The following is a 23830-nucleotide window of genomic DNA, read 5'->3' on the forward strand; positions in this document are numbered from 1 at the left end:
CGGAGGTGTCAGATCTACATTCGGGCACTGCCCACGTGCTTTGAGGTGTTAGGCTATTGTGGCGAGGAAAGCAACGATACGGACACAGACGAGTTTCACAAAAGCCCCAGAGGGTGATTTATTAGTGGACAGTGCAACAAACATGAAATGTGTGTCCAAGAATGTGGTGCTTCCGTGTTCCGTCCCTTGTGTTCGTGAGTTCCCGGGGTGCTCGTGGAATATGTCCGGTCGTCAGCCGTCAGTCTCTACGAGGGGAGAAAACACACAACGTTAGCAGTCGATTCATGTGGAGTTGTTCATGTTGTTCTCCTGTTCCCTGGCTTTTATGCCTCTTCGTGTATTGGGAACAGGTGCTGACGACCGGCAGGTGTGTGTCTCTGATTGCCGGCGTTTCCATGGCGACGTTGATTGTGCAATGGGGGACTCGCCACACTCCCCCCCCAAAGCATCGTCCGGGTACGGTGGCGGGTCCTGTCCGACGATTTGTAAGTCGGGGAGGAGGGGGGGATGTCCCTGACCTAGATGTCCAACCTGACCACATCCTCGACAGACCGTCGGCATTGCCGTGGGCGGTCCCGGGCCGATGAACTACCTTAAAGTGGAAGTCCTGGAGCGCTAGGAACCACCTGGTCACTCGTGCATTGGTCTCCTTCGCTTTGGACATCCATTGTAGGGGGGCGTGATCGGTGACCAGGGAGAAACTCCATCCAAGCAGGTAGTAGCGGAGCTCCAGGACTGCCCACTTTATGGCCAGGGCCTCCTTTTCCACCGTGGCATATCGGGACTCGGCAGGGGTGAGCTTCCGGCTGATGAATACGACCGGGTGCTCCTCTCCCTCCTGGATCTGGGAGAGAACTGCACCCAGGCCGGTGTCGGAAGCATCCGTCTGGAGGATGAAGGGGCAGCCGAAGTCTGGGGCGTGCAGCACCGGGGAGGACGATAGTGCTTGCTTCAGCCTCTGAAAGGCGGTCTCTGTCTCTGGGGTCCACTTCGTCTTTTCGGGCTGCCCCTTTTTGGTCAGGTCGGTCAGGGGACTGGCTAGAGAAGAGAAATTCGGAATGAAACACCTATAGTAGCCTGCCAGCCCCAAGAAGGCACGTACCTGGGTTTTGTTGGCGGGTTTTGGCGCATTCCGGATGGCATCCACCTTCTTGCTCTGGGGGTGTATCAGACCTCTGCCAATCCGGAATCCCAGGTACTGTGCCTCGGCGAGACCCAGCTGGCACTTCTTTGGGTTCGCCGTTAGTCCTGCTTTCCTAAGGTCCCTGAGCACTCTCCGCAATCTATCAAGATGTTCTCCCCAGCTCTCCGAGTGGATGACTAAATCATCAATATAGGCCGCTGCGTATTCCTGATGTGGCCGCAGGAGGATGTCCATCATCCTTTGGAACGTGGCAGGCGCCCCATGGAGCCCGAACGGCAGCACCCGGTATTGCCAATGGCCCGACGGTGTGCTGAAGGCAGTCTTTTCTTGGGATTCCGGGCTCAGGGGGACCTGCCAGTATCCTTTTGTCAAGTCCAGCGTGGATATGAAGCGGGCCCTACCCAGCCTATCCAAGAGCTCATCCACTCGGGGCATGGGGTACCCGTCGAAGCTGGACACCTCGTTCAGCTTCCGGAAGTCATTGCAGAAGCGGAGAGTGCCGTCCGGCTTAGGAACCATGACGATGGGGCTGGACCATGGGCTACGGGAGGGTTCTATGACCTGTAGTTTCCTCATCCTGGCGATCTCTTCCTCTATAGCCAGTCGACGAGTTTCCGGGACCCGGTAGGGGTGTTGCCGGACCACAACGCCTGGTGGCGTACGGATTTCGTGGTATATGATCCTGGTCTGCCCGGGCTTATCGCAAAAGACGTCACGGAACTGACTGACCAGGGAATCAAGCTCCGTCCTCTGCACGGGGGACAGCTGTTCTCCCATCTGGACCACTGGAGGTTCCTTGTCGGCGAAGGCAGCCATTTGCTCCGGTGGGGCGATCCATTTTTTTAGCAGGTTGACATGATACAGCTGTTCCTCCCGGCGTCGTCCCGGCTGGCGGACCCGGTAGTTGACCGGCCCTACCTTCTCAATGATGGTACATGGTCCTTTCCAGGCTGCCAGGAATTTGGAGGTGGCTGTTGGCGTGAGGATCAACACCCGGTCTCCTGGGTGAAACTCCCGAGGTTGGGCGGGCCGGTCATACAGCCGTCTTTGGGCGCGCTGGGCTTCGGCCAGATGTTCCCGTACCAGGGGCATCACTCGATCGATCCTGTCCCTCATCTCCCGCACGTGTTCGATGACGCTTCGATGGGGAGCCGGCTGTTGTTCCCAGGCCTCTCGAGCCACATCTAACAGACCCCTGGGTTGTCTGCCGAAAAGAAGTTCAAATGGCGTGAATCCGGTGGAGGCCTGGGGAACCTCTCGGACGCCAAAGAGCACGTACGGCAGCATTAAGTCCCAGTCGCGCCCATCCTCTGTCACCACACGTCTCAGCATCCTCTTCAAAGTTTGATTAAACCTTTCGACCAGTCCATCGGTTTGGGGATGGTAGACTGATGTCTTAAGTTGCTTCACCTTGAGGAGGTGACAGAGGTCGGTCATCAGCCGGGACATAAACGGTGTCCCCTGGTCAGTCAGGATCTCTGAGGGGATTCCCACTCGGCTGAACAAGAGAAATAGTTCCTTAGCGATGTTCTTCGAAGTGGCCTTCCGCAGGGGTAGTGCCTCAGGATACCTCGTGGCGTAATCTACGATGACCAAGATGTGTTCGTGGCCCCGGGCAGACTTCGGCAACGGTCCTACCAGATCCATCCCAATGCGGTTGAAGGGCACCTCTATGATGGGAAGGGGAATGAGAGGGCTAGGGGGAGGCCGGTTTGGGGACGTCCGCTGGCAGGTGGGACAGCTCTGGCAGTATCGCTTCACTTGGGCTTCGAGTCCTGGCCAGTGAAAACGGTCTCGAATTCGCTGTGCAGTATTGGCGGCTCCCAGGTGTCCTGCCATTGGGTGGGTGTGGGCCAGTTCCAAAATGGTGGTTGTCTTTCGCTGTGGAACTACCAGTAGCAGTTTTTCCTCCCCCCGCCTCTGGGCAACGCAGTAAAGCAGACCGTTCTTGACAACGAAGTGAGGGGTGGGGTGTGGGGCTGGCTGGCGGACGTCCTCCTCTACGATCCGCACTTGGCCCCAACAGTTCTTTAACCGCTCGTCCTCTCTCTGTTCTCTTCCGAATGATCCTCCGGTAGTTATCTGTTGGAATAGATCATTGAAAAGATTAGAGGAAGATGATCGGCACTCACCCTCTCTCTCGCTATCGGTGGCCAGCATGACGGGTCGGGGGTTCCTTGGCTGGGCCGGTCTCCGTCGTCGGCGGCCGTTTCCTCTCTCAGCCGGTTCTCTCGAGGCTGTCAGCAGCTGGTCAAAACCCGGCCAGTCTCTCCCGAGTAATACTGGTACGGGGAGGTCCTCCACGATCCCCACTTCCAGTGGCCAGGCTCCTGGTCCCGCAGAGATGGTGACTCGCCTGGCCGGTACGCTGCGGGTGTCTCCATGGACACAGGTGATGGGGATCATGATCTTCCCTCGATGTCGGGGTCGGATGATTGAAGATTGCACCAGTGTCACCGAACTCCCCGAATCCAGCACTGCTGTGACCGCTTGGCCGTCTAACCTGATCCTCCTTTCTGGGGCTCCGGAGGGAATCCTCCGATGTACGCCACAGCCGGCGAGCCAAGCCCGGGGTGCTGCAGGTGTGGGTTCCGTCGGCATTGGCTCGTCCTGGAGAGAGGAAACAGCTGGTCTGCCTACTGGCTGAGAGGTGCCCTCCGGTGGCCGCCATGGCCGGTTCACCCTCCGGGGCTGTGTCATCGCTCTCTCTCCAGCATCGCGAGCAATGGACGCCTCCGCCAACTCGACCGACTCGACAAGTTCTCTGAGGGAGGAAGGGTTACGCATACTCACAGGTCCCCGGAGGCGCCGGGGCAGCGCTCGCAGGAGACGGTCGAGCATCACCTTCTCAGCGACTTGGGAGGCTGTAGGCTCCCCGGTTAGCAGCCAGAGGTGGGTCAAGCGTGTCAACTGGGCTACTTGGGCTCGGATAGGCGCAGCCTCGTTGTACATCCACTCCTGGAACTGTTGTGCCGCGGTCACTGGGGACAATCCAACTCGAGCAAGGATTTCTCTCTTGAGCGCCTCATAGTCCTCACTGGCCGGAGCTTGGAGGGAGTAGTACGCCCGTTGGGCTTCGCCGGTGAGAAAAGGCGCCAGTATCCGGGCCCATTCCGACTTGTCCCAGGCTTCCCGGGTGGCGATGACCTCAAAGATGTGGAGGTAGGCCTCTACGTCATCCTGATCGCTGAGCTTGGTGAGATGGAAGTGGGCTGTCGACCGTGCGTCCGGTAATGGGATTCGCGCTGCCGCGGTCGCCACTATCATTTGCTCCGTTGCGTCCTGTCTTCGGGAGAGCTGCTCAGAGAACTGCATCTGTCGAGCGGTGAGCTCCGTTAGCCGGCGAATAATCTCTTCCATCACGATCGCCTAGGCGGGAGAGAGAGAGAGCGTGACTTCCGGGTACTGCCAAAAAACAAAACAAACAAAGGGGAAAGTGAAATACTGCCGTATCGTTGCTTGTTTACATTGCCCGCATTCTCCACCAACTGTGGCGAGGAAAGCAACGATACGGACACAGACGAGTTTCACAAAAGCCCCAGAGGGTGATTTATTAGTGGACAGTGCAACAAACATGAAATGTGTGTCCAAGAATTTGGTGCTTCCGTGTTCCGTCCCTTGTGTTCGTGAGTTCCCGGGGTGCTCGTGGAATATGTCCGGTCGTCAGCCATCGGTCTCTACGAGGGGAGAAAACACACAATGTTAGCAGTCGATTCATGTCGAGTTGTATCTCACCCTCTTCTCCTGTTCCCTGGCTTTTATGCCTCTTCGTGTATTGGGAACAGGTGCTGACGACCGGCAGGTGTGTGTCTCTGATTGCCGGCGTTTCCATGGCGACGTTGATTGTGCAATGGGGGACTCGCCACACTATGTTCAGATTTGACTTAGATTTTGAAGCTGGTAGCGTCTGTTTTATATTATAATCCTATGGAGTAAACCGTGTTTTCAAAAAAGTCCTGAGTGCTTTTTTAATCATCAGCGCCGGCATCTTTTTCTGCAGCCTCAGAGAGTCTTTTGTAGTTGAAAAAAGTTCAACTTTTCTGAAAAAAAAATGCCCTACGTCAAGTACCTTTTTTTCCACAGTTAACCAATGACAAGCGAGTATCGAGACCTGTCTTTTCCATGCAACATGCAAGGAAGGTGATTGGTTGAGCAGGATCAAGCTCAAAAAATAAAATGGGGGCTCAAATGCCGGTTGGAGCATAGTTTTGTATAAATGTAAGTTTAATTTTCACTTTCAATAACCTTTGATTGCATTTCTAACGAGAAATTAGTATTGTAGTTTTTAAATATGTGATTGGTTATTGCAAAGACGATCTATGTTTATAATTCAAATAGACTTCCGTTACGCTGCCTATGAAGCTTGTCTGAATCTGTTTCTCTGAGCTGCCTTCGTGCAAACGCTGCCTCCGAAGTCATTGACAGCTGCTATTTGTAACCCCAATGCTGCAAATTACTTTTGTACTAAAAAAGCACCATTGTAAACTTTTTATTGTCAAAAAAGAAGTCAAATGTGAACACAGCCTTATACTGGAGCATTTTATCATCCTTTGTTATTTGATCACTGCGATTTTGCTCAGTAAGGTGTATTCCTGAATCAGCATCTTTTGTTGTTTACCTTTGTCATTTTTAGCATTTTCTTTTAGTTTTTCTTTTTTAGATTTGAAGTGGTTAGTTTAAGCATTGGTTAATACAGGCTCATGATCATGTGACAGAAGTATTAGGAGAGGGTGACTGCTTCGCCTAGAAGGTTATGCAATGTCATAATGGATTTTTTCTTGGTCTACTGTTGGTCATGAGTAAAATATGACCTTTAGACCTTAAGAGTTATTTCAACAGCACAAAGTGAACCAGTGAAACCTTTTTGTGGTCCTTACAGATTTTTTTGGTTCTTACAGTCTTTTGTGGTTCTATTACACTACCATCTTTGTTTGGGATTTGTACCCTAAAACAGTGGTTCTCAAACTGGGGGCCCCCAAGATGGATCCGGGTGGGTGGGTACAAATTTTGTGGCATTTTATGAAATATAGAAATGTATGCAATCAAACATCAGAAAAATAAGACCACCAACCAAAAGAATTGATGTTCCAGTATTGTATAAATTAATATGTTTTTGGTTTAATAAAAAATATAAATTTAAGATTATAAATTGGGGGGAAGGGGCACGAAGCGATGCACTCTACACAAAGGGATCCTTACAACGAACAAGTTTGAGATCCACTCCCATAAAAATACCACTTTGATGGATACCAGTATACATGGTATATATTAAAGTGATACAGTTTTACCCTCTAATTGCATCACTGCACTTTTTTGTACATTGCAAAGGTTTTTTCTCTTCAGATTGTATCACCATCAGTCTTTGTATTATTCTTTATATTACATTAATTCATAATTTAATTAAGGTTAATGTACTTAACACTTGAGGTTAATGGGTCATGGTTATGGTTTATAGATCAGGGTGGGCAGCTTTGCAAAATTGCTGAGTTCAGGTTCCAGAAAAGCTTCCCTGCTTCTCTGAGAACCCCCCTAATCCTTCCCTTGGAATTGACGATGTACCACCTTAATATTTCAAGAGGCAAGGCCAAACACAAAAATTAAATACATAAATTGCTAGCAGGGGGTCATGAAAAGCCACAGACAATAATTATAGGCGCTGTTGGCAATTATTGTTTTGGAATATCATGCATAAAATGTTCCTACTACATGATAGATTTGAGTAAAATAGGTGTCCCTGGCCCTGGACCACAAAACCAGCCACAAATCGAACAGGTATATTTTTAGCAATAGCCAACAATACATTGTATGGGTCAAAATTATAGATTTTTCTAAGAATTTCCGCTTTAAGGGTCACCTACTCTACACAACGGAGAGATAGAGACCGTTAAAACAAACCTGTTTCTTAGCAACGGCCTGCTACAGCGCCTCTGCTGGACAACTATTTTATTCCAGATTTTCAAATAGTTGTATGGAGGCCAAATGTTGTCCTAATGTGGATAATGGAAAGCTTACTTATTCAGCTTCAGGTGATAAATCTCATTAATCTGATATTTAGTTTCACACGTGTAACAGGTTGGAGACCCACCCTGCAATGTATAAAGTAACACATTTAATTTTACATTAAAGTCAATTAAAAAAATGTGTAATGTACAAGTAGAAAATTATGCATTATAAAAAATTGACTATGATTAAGTTTAAGATTTGAATGAAAATATTATAAAGAATAAGGACCCTATTGTACATCCGGCGCAGCGCAAGTGTTTTTGCTAGTTTCCGCTCGACGCAGTTCTCATTTTCCCATCCTGTGCCACGTTCTTTAAATAGCAAATGCATTTGCGCTCATTTGTGCGCCCATGGGCATGTTGGTCTAAAAAAGAGGTGTGCTCAGGCGCATTGTTGGCGCGTTGCTATTTTGAGGAACTGAAAATAGACTGCGCCATAGACCAACTCAAACCTAGTCTAAAGTCAATGGCGCAATATTTTTTTGTTTAAAGAGTAAGTAGCATATGATTTTTAAGGTCCTACTTTGGTTTATGGAGTGTCCAACAACAAGTTTATGTACATACAAGGTGTAAAAACACTAATATGTCGTAATAATAGGAAGTTATTCTTACCATACTTCTTGTCTGACTCTCAAATGATTTGTTCCGCGATAAATCCGTCTAGTCCCCTCCTATCAGCTAGCCTAGTGTCATGTGATTGGTCAGATGGTGTAGTATGTTGTGATTGGTAAAACGCGTTCATCATGTGTCGCAAATGGAACGCCTACCATCATTACTGGATTACGGTTTACAGGTGGTTGTATGTCATAAAAATAATTTCATAAAACATTCTATTAAGTTCATAAACGTTGAAAGTATTTGGAAAATAAATTGATCCTTCTGCAGATGCCAGTAAGAAAAAGGACATTTACAATTCTCTTGTAACAGTATTATAATTGGACTAGTTGACACGGCATACAGTGTACGGTGTTCGTATCTTCAGATGTTATTACAATACAGATAGTACTCGACTCAGTTTTTGAAATAAATACTTTGAGAGTTAATAGATTGAACAATTAAATTAGCTGAGTTAATAGCAAGATAAACAAACTGTAATACCCAAAAAATAACAGTACATGATAATGATAGCGTTATATGCATTAGCTAATATGCATTGTGGGCAGTCGTGACCAGAAGGTTGCCGGTTCGATTCCCAGGGCCGGCGGGTAACGACTGAGGTGCCCCTGAGCAAGGCACCTTACCCCTACTTGCTCCCTGGGTGCTGCAGTGATAGCTGCCCACTGCTCCGGGTGTACGTGTGTTCACCACTTGCTGTGCGTGTGTTCACTACTCTCTGGATGGGTTAAATGCAGAGGTCACATTTCGGGTATGGGTCACCATATCTGACTAATAGGTCACTTTCACTTCACTTTCACTTTAAACACAGACATAAGGTACACAAATATTTCTTGAAGTTAAGACAAAAATAAATATTCACACTTACAGGTTGTGATTCGGTGGAGCTAACAGGTCCAAATAAGGTTGGTATTGCCCCCTCTTTCAAGGGGGCTTTCAAGATGGTCGTTTCACATATCCTGCAGTGAACGTGCCATGATTATTGAAGCAATCTTTGGTGAAATGACGCGCGCACAGTAAAACCCTGGGGTTAAACTCCTTTGGTATCGTTTGAAAAATGAATTGTAACCATTGTTCCCTCAGAAGTTCTTCCTTTGGTAGTTGAAATAAGACGGACTTAGTTTCACAACGTAGAACACAGGTTCTAGACATGATACACACGCATCACGAACGAGCGACAGTGTTTTGGGGGAGGAGACTAGTAGTGAAGTTTTAGCAGCAGTACCAGCAAAACGTAGGCGGGGACTATGTGTAGTGACGTAGATACGCGCCGGTTAGAGACTCGGACTAGCTCATGTCTTGTTTGCATGATTCAGAGTCGACTCCCATTTTTACAAGCCAATAACTTTGTTATTTATTCACCTTCGGACTTACAACTTGGCAGACAGCTTACTTTCATACACGGCAACATAACACACTGCATGAAATGTAATTTTCATGATCTCATGCTACTTACTCTTTAAAAAAGAGCGCATTAGTAGAAAATGCGCCTCTGGGCGGGTCCACATACAACTTTCACTTTACTTATTACACAAAGGGAAGCGCAGTAGCACACAAACATGACAAATATAAAAAATAAATGGATTACAATGTAAAAGATTATTATTGTGTACATAAAGATAAAAATCCGGCTTGTCATGTAGATGATCTGCTCGCGCGCTTTAACCTCACGCACGAGCAGATGCGTTTCCTCTCTAGAGAAGCGTCCAGTCTTTGCTCTTGCAAATTCAGCCGTGTAAGTAGCGAATCCGCCATGGCGCGAGTGCAACTGGCTCTTAAAGGGAATGAGAGATGAGACTCTGATTGGTTTACTGCACGTTATGCCCCAAAACACCCATTACTCATTAAGAGAATCGGGACAACCCGTTTAGATCATGTGCCCAGGCGCGCCGACCGTTTTCCCGTCGTTAAATTAGCAAAAGTGGATTCGGACACGCCCACCTGCGCCGTGCGCTTTAAACCATTTTCACGCTAAGATCGTGAAAATAGGGCCCTAAGACTTTTTTAATAAAAAAATCGTACACTTAAAGGCGGGGTAACCGAATTACGCTTTAGACAACTGAGTCGGGCCGAGTACCAAAACAACCTTGTAGCCAATCAACAGTAAGGTGCACAATGCACCGAACGGACATTAGCCGAGCCGAGTGCTGATGAAAGCGAAAGATGGGGGTAGGGGTGTGTTTGTTTCGGTGATTTGAATAACGGCTAAGAGAAATCGGACACCCCTCCTTTAAATACTTCAGTATTTCTTTCAGACTATAAAATTAGCAAGAGAGAATCAATATTGCTTGTAGTTATGTAGCTTTGCACTTTTTCTGTCAGTCCCACAGTGCACCTGGACACCATGGCACTTAACTAGAAATATAAAAAATAGAAATATCTTTACAAACACCTTGCACACTTATTGCATTTAAAACGTGCATTTAAAGGTCTAGCTGTGATATACAGGTATGTTTTCTGACTAAATGTATTTGCATTCTGTGTATGCATACTGATTCTTATATTGTCTCTTTAATTTACTTGATACGATGCAGTGAGCATTTACTTGTAAGCTTAACTAACTGCTAAGTAGTTGTGTGAATGACAAATATATTAAATTACAGAAAACATCAGTTTAAATGAATCGGCATATCATATAAAGTGGCTGAGAGACGGAGCTTAATTTATAGTCTCACATTTGGCAGGATAATTTTGCAATAAGCAATAAAGAAAACTGGGAGGAGACCAAGAAACTGATTTGTTGTATACACAGTGTAGTGATTATATTTTTTATTTATTTAGTCATAGCAGAACGTCTCGAGAGTTGTTCAGTGTGCTAGTGTCAGGTAAAATGAGGTGACATTAGAAAAGTCTGCCAGCGATGTTTGATTTCTCGTAACAGTCAGGACGTACGGTTATCAGTCATTCTGATGTGTAAATAGACAATTGCCATTACTGTTAAAGCAAGAGAAATAAAAGCAATGACCAAGCTTATTTTGAAGTGTCGTTGAATATAATCCATGAATTCAAAACTGAGTGGAAAGTTCAATGTTATGAAGGGAAATGTAACATCTACCTGTAGCAAGTGAAAAAGTTTAGTATTGATGCATGTTTGTAACAGAGAATGTGATACTGAAGTTATCTATAAAGTGTAATGCAGGGTTAACTTGTAGTCTTGTACATGCAATATGTCATTTTGTTTCAACCGTTAGCTGTCATTACCTGCGGGAGGAGAATAAGATGCTCTTGACATGTTGCGTGTCTAAAGGGATCAGCTTTGACAGGCTGTTAATAGAAACATTAAGTGCAGTAATTTACGAAGGCCTCTTAGGAAACTGTCTGTGCACAGACAATGAGGGGTTGCACACATCCGCTTTTTGTTCTAATGCAGTAAATAACACATTTCAATAAAATTACACATGACACATAACATTCTTTCCATTATTCACACGTAAATGGGAGACATTTGGTGGCCATCTGACCTTATTAATGGGACAACTGAGGGGCCTTCAGAAAGTGTTTTTCCTTCAGTCTTTCAATTTTAAATTCCATGTCATTGTGCAGAAGAGTACAAAAAATTATATTTAATTTTCATTATTTATTGTAAATTATATAGTATAGAATTATAGTTACAAATATCTTCTGTTTAAGGGCATATGACGTTTTTCTGATGTCTCATGTATGGATAAAATTTGGTTAAATCAAACACTTTTTTGACTGAGCACTTTTATTTTCTTATAATTTAGCCATTATAAAGAATTGCTGGGCCTTTGGAAAAAAAGAATTGGGTCTACAAAGAGAAATCCAGACTATATAATTATCAGAGAATGAGGAAATACAATCACGTCTCTGCTGGCTTTCATGTACTACAAAGTGACTTTGTGTTTGTTTCTTAGACCAGTGTTGGATATAATTGGATCTTGTGTTATTTACCCAAACGGTTCTCTAAAGCCACCTTAGATACCTTAGCTATTCCAAACAATCTTTTGTGCTCCCGCTTCTTTTATTTACTATTTTTTGTTTTCAATTTGATTGATGTTTCATGTTCATGTTATAGATTATGTTGGGGTAAAATACCGTAACCCAGCCTGCAAGGCTTCCTGGTGATTAAAACCACACAGGACGGTTGAATAAACAGGCTTATTAATGCTTAAATTAGGACTGCTTAACTCCATGTGCTATTTTTGTCAGTGTGGACAATTATGCAGCTAACTTGTTTTTAGCCTCTCACAGCCTAAGGTAAAATGACTAACAGAGTAAAATGGAGCAAACAGACTCATCTTGGTTCTAGATTGACTTGGTCGAGTAGTAAAGCTTTGATGGCCCTTTTTCCCTGGTCAGCATTTTGAAGACGAGTGCGTCTGTCAAGGGTTTAACATTCTTTGTATTCCAGATTTTACTTAAGCCAGCGGATTAATGTTGTCACCTCACAGCCTTCTGGCCTGGGTTTAACATGCAACATGCTTATGAAGTTCATCTCGTGCATAATCTGCACACGTGCAGCGGCTCTGTTGATATAAACAGCACTGGGTGTATAAGGAGACATCTGTGACTAGATATGATGGGACCTTTATGAAGAAGTCAAAATTTAGGATTGGATAGATGTTGTTGATTTAAGTCGAATGTTTGATTATAATTTTCTAATTTGTGACACACAAATGGCTGTAGCTTTTGAAAATCTGATTGAATATGAATTGGCGTTGAATTAGTTTCCTTGCTGACAAAAATGAACCTGAAGGGAAGCATTTGTATATAAATTGCAGCAGTGCGTAGTACATTATGTAATATCATGAACTATTATCGGTCCATGAATCAAACTAATTTGACAACCGCTGACACGGCTTGCCACGCATCCTTTTTTTATTACACCCCTTCACGTGGGCAGAGACAAATCTTATAAAACGGCGAAATCACACAGTAACACGAACTTCTGTCTTGCCTACACAACTACAATATCTCACAGGAGACAGGTCACATGATTGGCTTCGCTCTCATTGGTGGTCACCGCATCATATCACTGCTTCCGGAATTTGCATCAATCTGAACTTTTTCCCAGCATTATTCCATTGCTGAAGACATTTGGACGTTCTTTTTGTCGATGCAGATCCCTGTATGTGTGAAGGCCACTTGTCTCAGAAAGTCTCCCGTGGCGTTTGGAAGGTGTCACAATGTTGGTTCAGTCACTGCATCTTGCTCCTTGGTATAGTGGTTTCGTACTACATTGTTTGCTGGGAGGGTGATGGCTCTCTCCCTCTCTCACCCACTGTGTATGTCCCTCTCTGTTTTTTTTTCAGTAATCTTTTGCATGCACACGATTTACACAAGAAGGAGGAAAGAATAGTGTTTGAGGCTCACGATATGTCATTTCCATGTACAGACCTCTTATTATTCATCTATGCCTAGGTAAATACAGTTTCTATTCTATGGCACCTTTAATGTGATCTTTGTAGCATTTCATGTGTACCTGTGTGAAAGGAGGAGAATGAGAAAGCTGTGTATTCGCACATGAGCAGGAGTGTATGACTCATTTTTTCAGCAGGAACTGCCTCTGGGAGAAGATATATTTGTGCCCGTTAAAGTGTTTTGGCTTCGGTGCAGCTTTGCCGGCTCATCTCTCGTCCTGTCTGTGGTTCTAGCATCTACAGCCATATTTATCCAGTGCGTATTCTGCATCTATTTCTGTGTGAACGTCAGGTCACAGCGAGAGGAGGCAAGTTTTCACAGGCAGAAAGTCTACATACCGTCTCATAAAAGGGCCTCCGACAGAGTATCTGGAGTTTTCGCTGACATAAAAGCCATTGCAGTGCCCAAAGCTGCGGGTTTCAAATTCAGTCGCCCTCCGCTATCTCTCACCTCCTCTCTGTTTTCCACCCCCTCAGTCTTCTGCCTCGGTACTCCCCTCTCTTTTGTCACCCCCTCATTCTCTCTCTTTCCCTCGTTTTCTTGTGAGCTCATCTGTACTGTAAAGCTGCTAACAACGGAACTACTAGTTTCCCTGGTAACAAGGAGGCTGGCACCAAAAATATATTCTCTAAAGCATCTCTGATTCCTCCCACTGCATGCTGGCGCTCGCCTGCGCTTTACACGCCACCCAGCTTGGTGAGGGCACTCTGATTTACACACACACACGCACGCACGCACGCACGCACGCACGCACGCACGCACACACATATGTTTTATTATCTCCATGAGGACAGTCCATAGGCGTAATGAGTTGTATACTGTACAAACTGTATATTTTATCCCCTACCCCTACCCCTAAACCTAAAGATCGTAGAAAACTTTTAGCATTTTTAGATTTTCAAAAATTATCGTTCTGTACAATTTATAAGCTTTTGTGCCCGTGGGGACCTCAATTTTGGTCCCCACAGTGACACGGGTCCCCATGAGTTGGTGTGCATTCAGGTTTAGGTCCCCACTAACATATAAAAACCAAGTCCACACACACGTGCATCATTCTGAGTTCAGGGTGCGCGGGCTCGCTTTAACGGCACTCTGCATTAGAGACTTTTATACGGTGATAGTTTTGTACAATAAACAGAGACAGATAGTAGTATTTTTACTTTTACTCAATTACATAATGAGACTGAAAATAGAGTCGGATATTACTTGGAGGAAAAAAATACAGAGCATATATCATGCTCAAGTATTTCATAAACACATTTTTAAATGTTTTTACATTTAGTCATTTAGCAGACGCTTTTATCCAAAGCGACCTACAGATGAGGGAAACAATGGAAGCAATTGGAACAACATAAGGACAACAAAAAGCATAAGTGCAATAAAAAAAAGTGGTCTCATATAGCCTACCACAGTATACAGAGCTAAGTTTTTTTTTTTTTTACCTTTAATACAGTACTTAAGTACATAAAAAATCAGTCTTTTTTAACTTTTTTTTTTTTAAATCCGGCCTAAAAAGGCCTAATGGTTAGAAAGTCGGACTCGTGACCAGAAGGTTGCCGGTTCGATTCCCAGGGCCGGCGGGTAACAACTGGGGTGCCCTTGAGCAAGGCACCTTACCCCTACTTGCTCCCCGGGCGCTGCAGTGATAGCTGCCCACTGCTCCGAGTGTACGTGTGTTTACCACTTGCTGTGCGTGTGTTCACTACTCTCTGGATGGGTTAAATGCAGAGGTCACATTTCGGGTATGGGTCACCATATCTGACTAATAGGTCACTTTCACTTTAAATGTTAAAACAACAATATTTATTTATAAGATGTAGTGGAGTAAAAAGTATGATTTGCTTTATAATGTAAGAAAATACTAGAACTTATTGTTTATTTGCAAAGTTTGCCAAAGGATTAATAAAGTAATCCAAAAAATCGTTATTAGATTAATAAAAAACAATAATCGGTAGATTAGTCGACTAATCGAAAAAATAATCGTTAGATTAGTCGACAATTAAAATAGCCGTTAGTTGCAGCCCTAATGATAACTAGAAAATTTTGTAAAACAAATTTAAGGGAATAGCGGCAACTATACATACAGTTGGGATTATTATTTTCAGAGCAATTGATTTCCTGGTTATTAGTTATATTATTACTATATATTTAGTTACTGTTCTTGGTATGAATGGGCCTTAAAAGGATAGGTAATTCAGAAAAGTCATAATTTATTCACCCTTGTCGTTCAAAACCTGTATATGACTCTTTCTTCTGTGGAACTCAAGAGAAGATATTTTGAGAAATGTCTCAGTGGTTTTGTGTCCATACAATAGAAGTTAATGGGAGTCAGTGTTGTTTGGTTACCAACGTTCTTCAAAATATCTTATTTTGTGTTCTGCAGAAGAAATAAAGTCATACAGGTTTAAAATGACATGAGGGTGAGTAAATGATAAAATAATTTATATTTTTAAGTGAACTGTCCCTTTAAAAGTTTTAAAAAATTTCTGAGAAATGCTGTAGAAAACTGAAGTCAACACCCAAACCAACAATTTGTTGATGCGTTTGTGCTAAAAGAAAAAAAGTGGATCAGGCTGATCAACAGCACAGTGTTTCTCAAAAATCACTTACTGCACCTTTAAAAGAAAAAACATTGGGGTTACTTTGGGTTAAAGTTTCTGAAGTCTTCTTAAATTGTTTGCGATCATTTTATAATGGACCTTTTTCACAAGACTGTGATAATGCGTTCAACGGTCATCACCATTGTAAATTTTCATTTTGAAAAAAAATTATGTACATTTATAACACTATAGTTTGTATTATATTACCTTTGCATCAAGTTACAAAAAATAGTTAACGCTAATGCGAGGGTGTTTCTTACACAGCGTCTATGGAAGTCACTGGATATTTGACATCATTCTCTCTTTTCACTGCCGTTATCAGACTATTGTTGAGTTTTTCTTTTGCTATTTGAGCAAATGAGGATGCAAAAAATATATATTTGTGGTAGTCTCCCATTCAGAAGTTTACCCAACTAGGAAGACTTCCGCTGCTGAGAAACCTGGAATCATGATAAAGATCCATTTGCTGTAATTATAAAATAGTTAGGGCCATTAACTGTAAATGTTGTCCCGAGTCCTCTGACATGAGGTCCACTCAGATCTATGATAGATTCCATCCATAAGTAATTTTTTCTCGTACACAGTGGATTGAAACAACAGCCTTAGTAACAGAACCATAACTGTGGCATGGTTATACTCTAGTACAGTTGCTATGGTAATCTGAAACTAAAATTGAATGCACACTTTGCCCATAATTTTTATTAGTTTTCATCTTTTTGTTGCAACCGAGATGAGCAATTTAGTTTTGTTATGAAGTATGACTTGCATTATTCCCCGCTGTTTATTTTGGAGGTTTTGAGAGACGTGCTTCAGGTTTCGGAGCATAATCAGTCTTTTCAAGGACTCTTATCGACTGATTCATTAGCCCGCGTCTCTCCTCTCGTCATTTCATGTTACCTTTGTGGAACTCCTCCACTAAACTGAATTAATACATTCACACCAAAGTGACTAAAGCACTCGCGTAATTCACGCTTGATTGAGATCCCGCGGTGTGTTTTATCAATCAGAGATTGTAAAGTAGAATTATTCATTATTAATATTTTTTTGCACATTTATCCCGTCACTGCAATAAGTTAGGGAGTTAGACTCCTGCCCTCTTGTGGTGGTTTTGTGTTGGTACAGTGTGCATTGGTGATGACCAGTACCTCACACATAAATAAAAAAATAAGGAGCCAGTTACTCAATACACAAATACAGATTGACATCAGAAGCAAGTTTTAAAGAATAGAATTGAAACTGTAGTACGACATCCGTGTTCTTGTTTAATCTTTTATCTAATAGCAATTTGTCATTTCAATGTGTTTATCACAGATGCACTTTCTAACCCAAGGAATGTCATACAGATTATTTTTACAGTCCCGCTGTTCGACTTCATTTTTTATTTGCATATTAATACCCTCTCATGAATTATGCATCATCATACAATACCCGATGGGCGCACTCATTGGATGTGTTTTGACATATTTAAATAAGAATCAAACACTCCCATAAACATTCCCCCAAAGCGTATTGTTTTCTAGATAGCGCTTAAAATGACAGACATGCTACTTAGAGAGCTGTAGCTTTTTTTAGCCAAACTGCTGCTTTTCCACTGAAGAGAAAGAGTCTTGAAAAGTGTTGTATAACAGTCAGGGAGGCCATTTCTTATTTTAAAACATCTACCTGCTCCAGGTTTCTACACGTGGTGAATTTGCTTTAGTACTGAGTTACCTCCAAAGTCTTCATCCAATCCCTGCCTGTTCCTCATGCTATACTGAAAAGCAGAGCGAGAGGGAGGGAGAGAGAGAGAATCCCCTCTTCGGCATGGCTTTTATACCGCTGTCAAATGAAATCCCACATTCTGGAGCAAACCGTAGCGTATCTCTCCCCACATGCTCGTGACCATGTGTGAGTCCGTACGAGTGCTGAATCTAGAGAGACTGATGGGGTAACCTTAAAAGAACAGCGCTGTACCGTGTGCGCCCACTGAGGGAAGCGATCCGCCTCTGATCTGCATCATTGTACTCTTCTTAATTTTGTTTCCTTAGGAAGCTTAACAGTAGACCGATCCTTATGCCACATATTACCTGCAATGTTTTTTGCATGTTATTGTGCACTGAGGTCCAACGTGAAGGTAAGACTTGCAGCGAGCCTGAACTTGCGCATGTGCGTGCGTTGCCATGTGGCCACACAGGTGGTTGGACATGTGTGAGTTGCCACACTCGGCTGGTTGTTTCTTACCAGTTTTTTTTAGTAATGTAGGGGGATTATACAGAGGTGTTTGAGGAGGGCTTAGAAAAAGAGTTTGGATAGATTCGGCTACAGTGTGTAAAAATGCATGAAATTATGAATTTTGTAAGGCAAAGTCTATGGGGTATCCTCAGTGTTAATCTCTCTCTCTCTCTCTCTCTCTCTCTCTCTCTCTCTCTCTCTCTCTCTCGCTCTAATATCTTGACACTGTTGTACCTTTAAAATGTGTTTAAATATTAAAATGTAAAAATATTATGGCAGTTTAACATTTAGATTCATTTAGCATTTATCCCATTATTCATGTAGCATTTTTTATTAAGCATATTTCATTTATTAATTTAACAGCCAGTGTGTGTCATGCATTCTGTATTTTGTTCTGGACGCTGGTGCATTATGGGAAATATCTCCATATCTTTGTACAGTACGTCTTTTTCTCCTGTCTTCCTGCCGCAGTTTCCTCTCCTCTGCTAAAGAGTAAGAGGCGTTTAATATGCATGGAGCTGTTGCTGCACCTGTCTGCCTCACTCGTCCCGTTCTCTCTCTCACTTTCTCTGCTGACAGAGCGGGAAGTTGCCTGATGGTGCAGGGTGTGGAGGGTCCCGTCTCTGACAGTCCTCTGTTATATGGGAAAACTTTTTGTTTGTAAGAGTAAAGAGAAAGCAGATGTTCGGAAGCTGGCACTGGCACTGGCACGCATACAGGAGGGTTTGAGAGTCTTTTTCCGGTTTTCTAATGTCGGTAAACCGCTGCTTGCGTGGAGGAGGTGTCGCTGTGCTTTTCTCTGCAGCTTATAACGGATTTATCTTGCGTTCTCGTGCATCAGGCTGGCAGTAGACATGCTGCTTTAAAGCAGGGGTGGACGCGCTGGCGTGGGAACGAGAGGAAGTGTGCTTGTAAAGAGAGAGAGCTGCGTTCATAGTAATAATTTTGTGTCTTATATGCTGCAAACTGGGATGTTTGTAAGTGAAGACGACCGTAGGAGTGTGAGTGGGTACGCGGGACTATGAAGGAGCGCGCATGTGTGGTTTTGTGTGTGGGAGGAGATTGATGTCTGTGTGTAAGACTGTGTATGGGGGTGCATGTGTGTGTATGGGTGAAACTGAGCTCCATTTTTCTGTTTCTTTTCTCTCTGGTGTGAGTGGGCTGCGTAATAACACACTTGATCTGTCTGTACCAGTGGGGCTCTCACAGCAGGCCAACAGCCCATTATATTCACCCACATCAGTATTGCCATCATCATGAGCACCCTGAAGATCTGCTAAGCAAAGGGTTAATATTTTATAAAGGTATCAAGAATTGATTATCATTCAAATGTTACATCATTTTGATTCTTTTTACTATAAATTTATTTATCATACAAGCTCAAGACGTCTCTCATGTTAACCACGTGTAAGGTTACAATGCGGGCAAAAATGTTAGTAAACTCATCACAAGGTATGTTTCCAGCACCATGTTTTTATGCACATTTTGAGGTGTCGCATTAGAAATGAGTGATGGGTCGGAGCCGATAGCCTAGTGGGCAGTGCTCCGACATGTGGCGCGGTTGCGCATCGGGCGACCCGTGTTCGATGCCCATCTCGTGGTCCTTTCCCGAACCCACCCCCTTCTTTCTCCCACTTCGCTTCCTGTCCTCTCTAACAAATAGCTGTACAATTAAAGGCAAAAGCGCCAAAAACAAATCTTTAAAAAAAAGAAAGAAATGAGTGATGGAAACGGCAAGTTTTGAAAAAAGTCCCTTAATACGCAAAAAGATTTTACGCTCGCTTGATGTGGTTTTTGACTGCGAAAAAGAGTTATTAAAGGTCTAGTGTTGAAATTTAGCGGCATCTAGCAGTGAGGTTGCGAATTGCAACCAACAGCTCACTCCATCCCTCCCCTCTCCCTTTCAAAGCGCTACGGTGGCTGTCACACCATGTCCACACTGGACGCGGCGCGACACAATAAAAGACATTAGAACCCATTATAATTTTTTATTTTGTCCACACTGGATGCGGTGTGACACGACAAACCCATTAAGAATAAGCCGTTGTTGTATTAACAAAACCGCTATTTTTGAGAGAGAAAAAAAAAAATATATATATATATATATATATACTTTAAAAAAAGTCTAAATGTGTTAGCTACAAAGAAATGAGATTAATTGTAATATAACTGATTGAACACTAATGCTACTGTACATAGCAAACAAGTGTTCAGCACTTTCCTGAGAAGGTTACACACTGGCTAGAGGGCAAGTGTGCCATTCACTGCAAAAACAAACTTTAGGCAGTTAAAGCAAAAGTACTGTGACTTCAGTTATTCACTGCTTAGAATTTATATTTGGCTTGAAGAGCCAGCTGATAGCAATTAACGTGTTACATATCCCTCTTTAAAGATAATGATACTGTGAGACAGAAATAGAACTTAGTTCTTTAATCTCTCACACATAAACATTGATCGAGCAGACACACACAGGCATTGGGCACAGCGATGCTCTACATTGCTGTTTCCACCAGCGTATCTGAAGGGTGTTTCTTCCAGACTGTTTGGGGAGAGCGAGGTACCAAAACAGTTCCGACCCATCTGCTAAAATGTTGAGCAAGCTTTGAGTCATGCAGTCATGAATATTTTACTCTAGTGATGAATGCAGGAACGGTAAAAGAAAGTAAGCTGTAACAGAGTGCTACAGTATTGTCACTCTGATATCCAAAATATTTAAAACTATTAAAAGTTGTTTCAAGGAGGTTGCTGTGCAGTTTCCTAAGGTGTTCTAAGTGGTTGCTTGATGGTTGCCACAAAGCCACAAAACCCCATCTTCAGGGATCTGCAACATGCTGGATTCAAGATAGGGCTGCATGTACAGTATCTCACATAAGTGAGTACACCCCTCACATTTTTGTAAATATTTTATTATACCTTTTCATGTGACAACACTGAAGAAATTAAACTTTGATACAATGTAAAGTAGTGAGTGTACAGCTTGCATAACAGTGTAAATTTGCTGTCCCCTCAAAATAACTCAACACACAGCCATTCATGTCTAAACCGCTGGCAACAAAAGTGAGTAGACCCCTAAGTGAAAATGTCCAAATTGGGCCCAAAGTGTCAATATTTTGTGTGGCCACCATTATTTTCCAGCACTGCATTAACCCTCTTGGGCGTGGAGTTCACCAGAACTTCACAGGTTGCCACTGGAGTCCTCTTCCACTCCTCCATGACGACATCACTCACTTCTGTGAGATACTGTGTGTCTACTGGATGTGTCTTGTGATTCTGTATTTGACCTGTATGACTTTCTTTCTTCCGCAGAACACAAAAGAAGATATTTTGAAGAATGTTGTTAACACGCTGTGCTCTTCTGTTACCAACATTTTTAAAAATATCTTATTTTGTGTTCTGCAGAAAAAAGTCATACAGGTTTGAAATGACAAGAGGGCGTGTAAGTGATGACAGAATTTTCATTTTGAAGGTGAACTACTTTAACTGTGCTCTCCAAATTCCAGCTCTCGTGGGCTTTAAGAGATGCTATAATTTACATTACAGAGTCACGCACTGTAAAAGCCCATGTCGTTATACCTGTCAACTGCAGGCTTCCTCACTAGAAACGGTGTTGCAGTACATCGTGTCCGTGTGGGCTCAGTGGCCCTCTCCTGGTTCCTGCTTGGCTGCGCTCCTGCAGTAAACTCTCTGAGTGCCGCAGAGCGCTGAATGCAGCGGTGAGGAAGTGATTCAGGGCCTCCCCACATCTCTCACACACACACACACACATACACAATGAACACAGTCTCTGAGGCTACCCGGAGAAAAGGGAAGCCTCCTCTCTACTGTCCGACCGAACGCCCACCCAAACACACTCGTGCACACGCACACACACACACACACACACACACACACACACACACACACACCCTCAGAGAAGCATGCAGGAAGAGAGGGAGAGGAACTCTGAGGTAAGATAAACAGACTTTATGCATCTTGTCAAGTGCGGAGAGGAGGATCATAAAACCGAAGTGATTAAGTGTAGTTTCAAGTCTCTAGTTGGTGAATGTCGTAAATGTCGCGAGTTGCCTATGTAAACTGTTGTTTAGATCGTTTCTGCTGTCACGATGGAAATAACTGCAGTGAAATGAAGCTAGTTTCATCTCCGTTTTAGATTATCCGTCATTTCTTTCTTTTCAACTTTTTCTATTGTTCTTTTACTTTTACTTTCTGTGGTTACTGTTTCTTTCTCTGTGACTAGCTTCCTTGCATGCATTGCCTCATGAAATCATCGCTTTCTCTCTCTTGTTCTGTCTCTATGCTTGTCCACCATAATGCAGATTGTTCTTTATTCTTTGTAAGACAGTAAGGTGCATTGTTTTCTTATACACACATGTGACAGTCTTATCTCTCAGTTTAAAATAAGTTCGCGCTCTCAAAAACTTCCCAGCAAGCATGTGGCTGTTTGCCGAGCCTGTGCGTGTGTTCAAGACCCGCATTTGTGGTCAGGTCTGTTGCGTCGGTTCATTGTGGTTTCTCTCGTGTTCAACACTTCCACTCAAGGGAACACACATGCATTTATAATAGAGTGTATTTAGAGCTTAAGAAGAGGATAAGAAACACTCTGAGGAGTGTACATCATCGTAACGGCTGAACACCCCCACGAGTGAAAAGTACCCCTGAAGACAATAAAAACAAGATAGAAAGGACCGGAAAGAAAAAGAGAGTAAAAGAGAGGTGGAATGAATAGAGATTATGCGAGTTGAACATGTTCCCAGTCTGTATTCACATGGCCTCTGTTGATCAGCTCCAATCAGGATCTCTGAGTATGTCCTTCATCTCATCTGTTCCTCACAGAATAACGCCATTGTTCACATGGACTCTCGTGTTTCGGCCTGGATACACCGCCGTTTGGATCCAGACTGTGTTTGTCTGTGTGAGAGAGAGAGAAAGAGAGAGAGAGAGAGAGAGAGAGAGAGAGAGAGAGAGACAGTGCTCATGTTACTCTGCCTTGTCAGGGTGGTAAACATGAGCAGCTAACAGATGCAGGGGCTGTTCCTGGCTCACACACACACACGCACGCACGCACACACATGTTGGGTTTCCATGTTTTATGGGGACATTCCATAGACGCAATGGTTTTTATACTGTACAAACTGTATATCATATTCCCTATTCCCTATATGCCTACCCCTAACCCTAACAATCACACACAACTGTCTGCTCTTTTAGATTTTCACAAAAGTTAACTATGTATGATTTATAAGCTTGTTTCCTCATGGGGACCAAAACATGTCCCCACAAGGACAAGGATTTTGGATATTGCCATCTTTGTGGGGACATTTTGTCCCCATACCGTAGGGTTTACCCTTCCCACACGCATACACACATCTTGTCACCCTCCTACCAACTTTTTTTAAAATATCTTCTTTTGTGTTCTGTGGAAGAAAGAAAGTCATACAGGTTTGAAATGACAAGAGGGTGAGTAAATGACGATAGAATTGATCATTTTGGGTGAACTTTAAGCATGGAATGAAGCCAATGCCGAAAAAAGTGGCGTCTTTTGGGCACATTGTGATGAGATCAACACTAGATGTGTCCTATGTTCATTAAAGGGAAAGATCAACAAAAAATCTGTCATTTATTCAGCATCATGTCATTCAAAACCTGTATGACTCACAAAAGAAGATATTTTGAGAAATCTTTCAGTGGTTTTGTGTCCATGTGTGGAAGTCAAGCGGCCCAATATTGTTTGGTTATCAACATTCTTCAAAATATCAAAATAAAGTATCCTTTAGTCATTCAGGTTTGGAACGACATGAGCGTGAGTAAACGATGAAAGAATTTTCATTTTTGGGTGAACTATCCCTATATGTTGACCCATGAACATCTCTTTAGTA

At 43.4% G+C, this 23830-nt stretch overlaps 1 protein-coding gene across 21 annotated transcripts in view; it reads left to right on the forward strand.

Moving 5' to 3' along the window:
• Window positions 1-23830, forward strand: part of dlg2 (discs, large homolog 2 (Drosophila)) — a 193767-nt gene that overhangs the window by 36216 nt on the left and 133721 nt on the right. The window contains exon 1 of one of the 21 annotated variants that reach the window (XM_057320927.1): window positions 17544-17856. The exons of 19 other annotated variants lie outside the window; for them this stretch is intronic. In XM_057320927.1, the coding sequence (XP_057176910.1) occupies window positions 17815-17856 (42 nt within the window). In that variant the 5' untranslated portion in view covers window positions 17544-17814. Of the gene's footprint in view, window positions 1-17543; window positions 17857-21856; window positions 21902-23830 lie in introns of those variants that run through there. One more of the 21 variants, XM_057320931.1, reaches the window with a different exon arrangement.

This window comes from Triplophysa rosa, linkage group LG22 (assembly GCF_024868665.1).
Source record: "Triplophysa rosa linkage group LG22, Trosa_1v2, whole genome shotgun sequence".
Lineage (NCBI taxonomy): Eukaryota > Metazoa > Chordata > Actinopteri > Cypriniformes > Nemacheilidae > Triplophysa > Triplophysa rosa.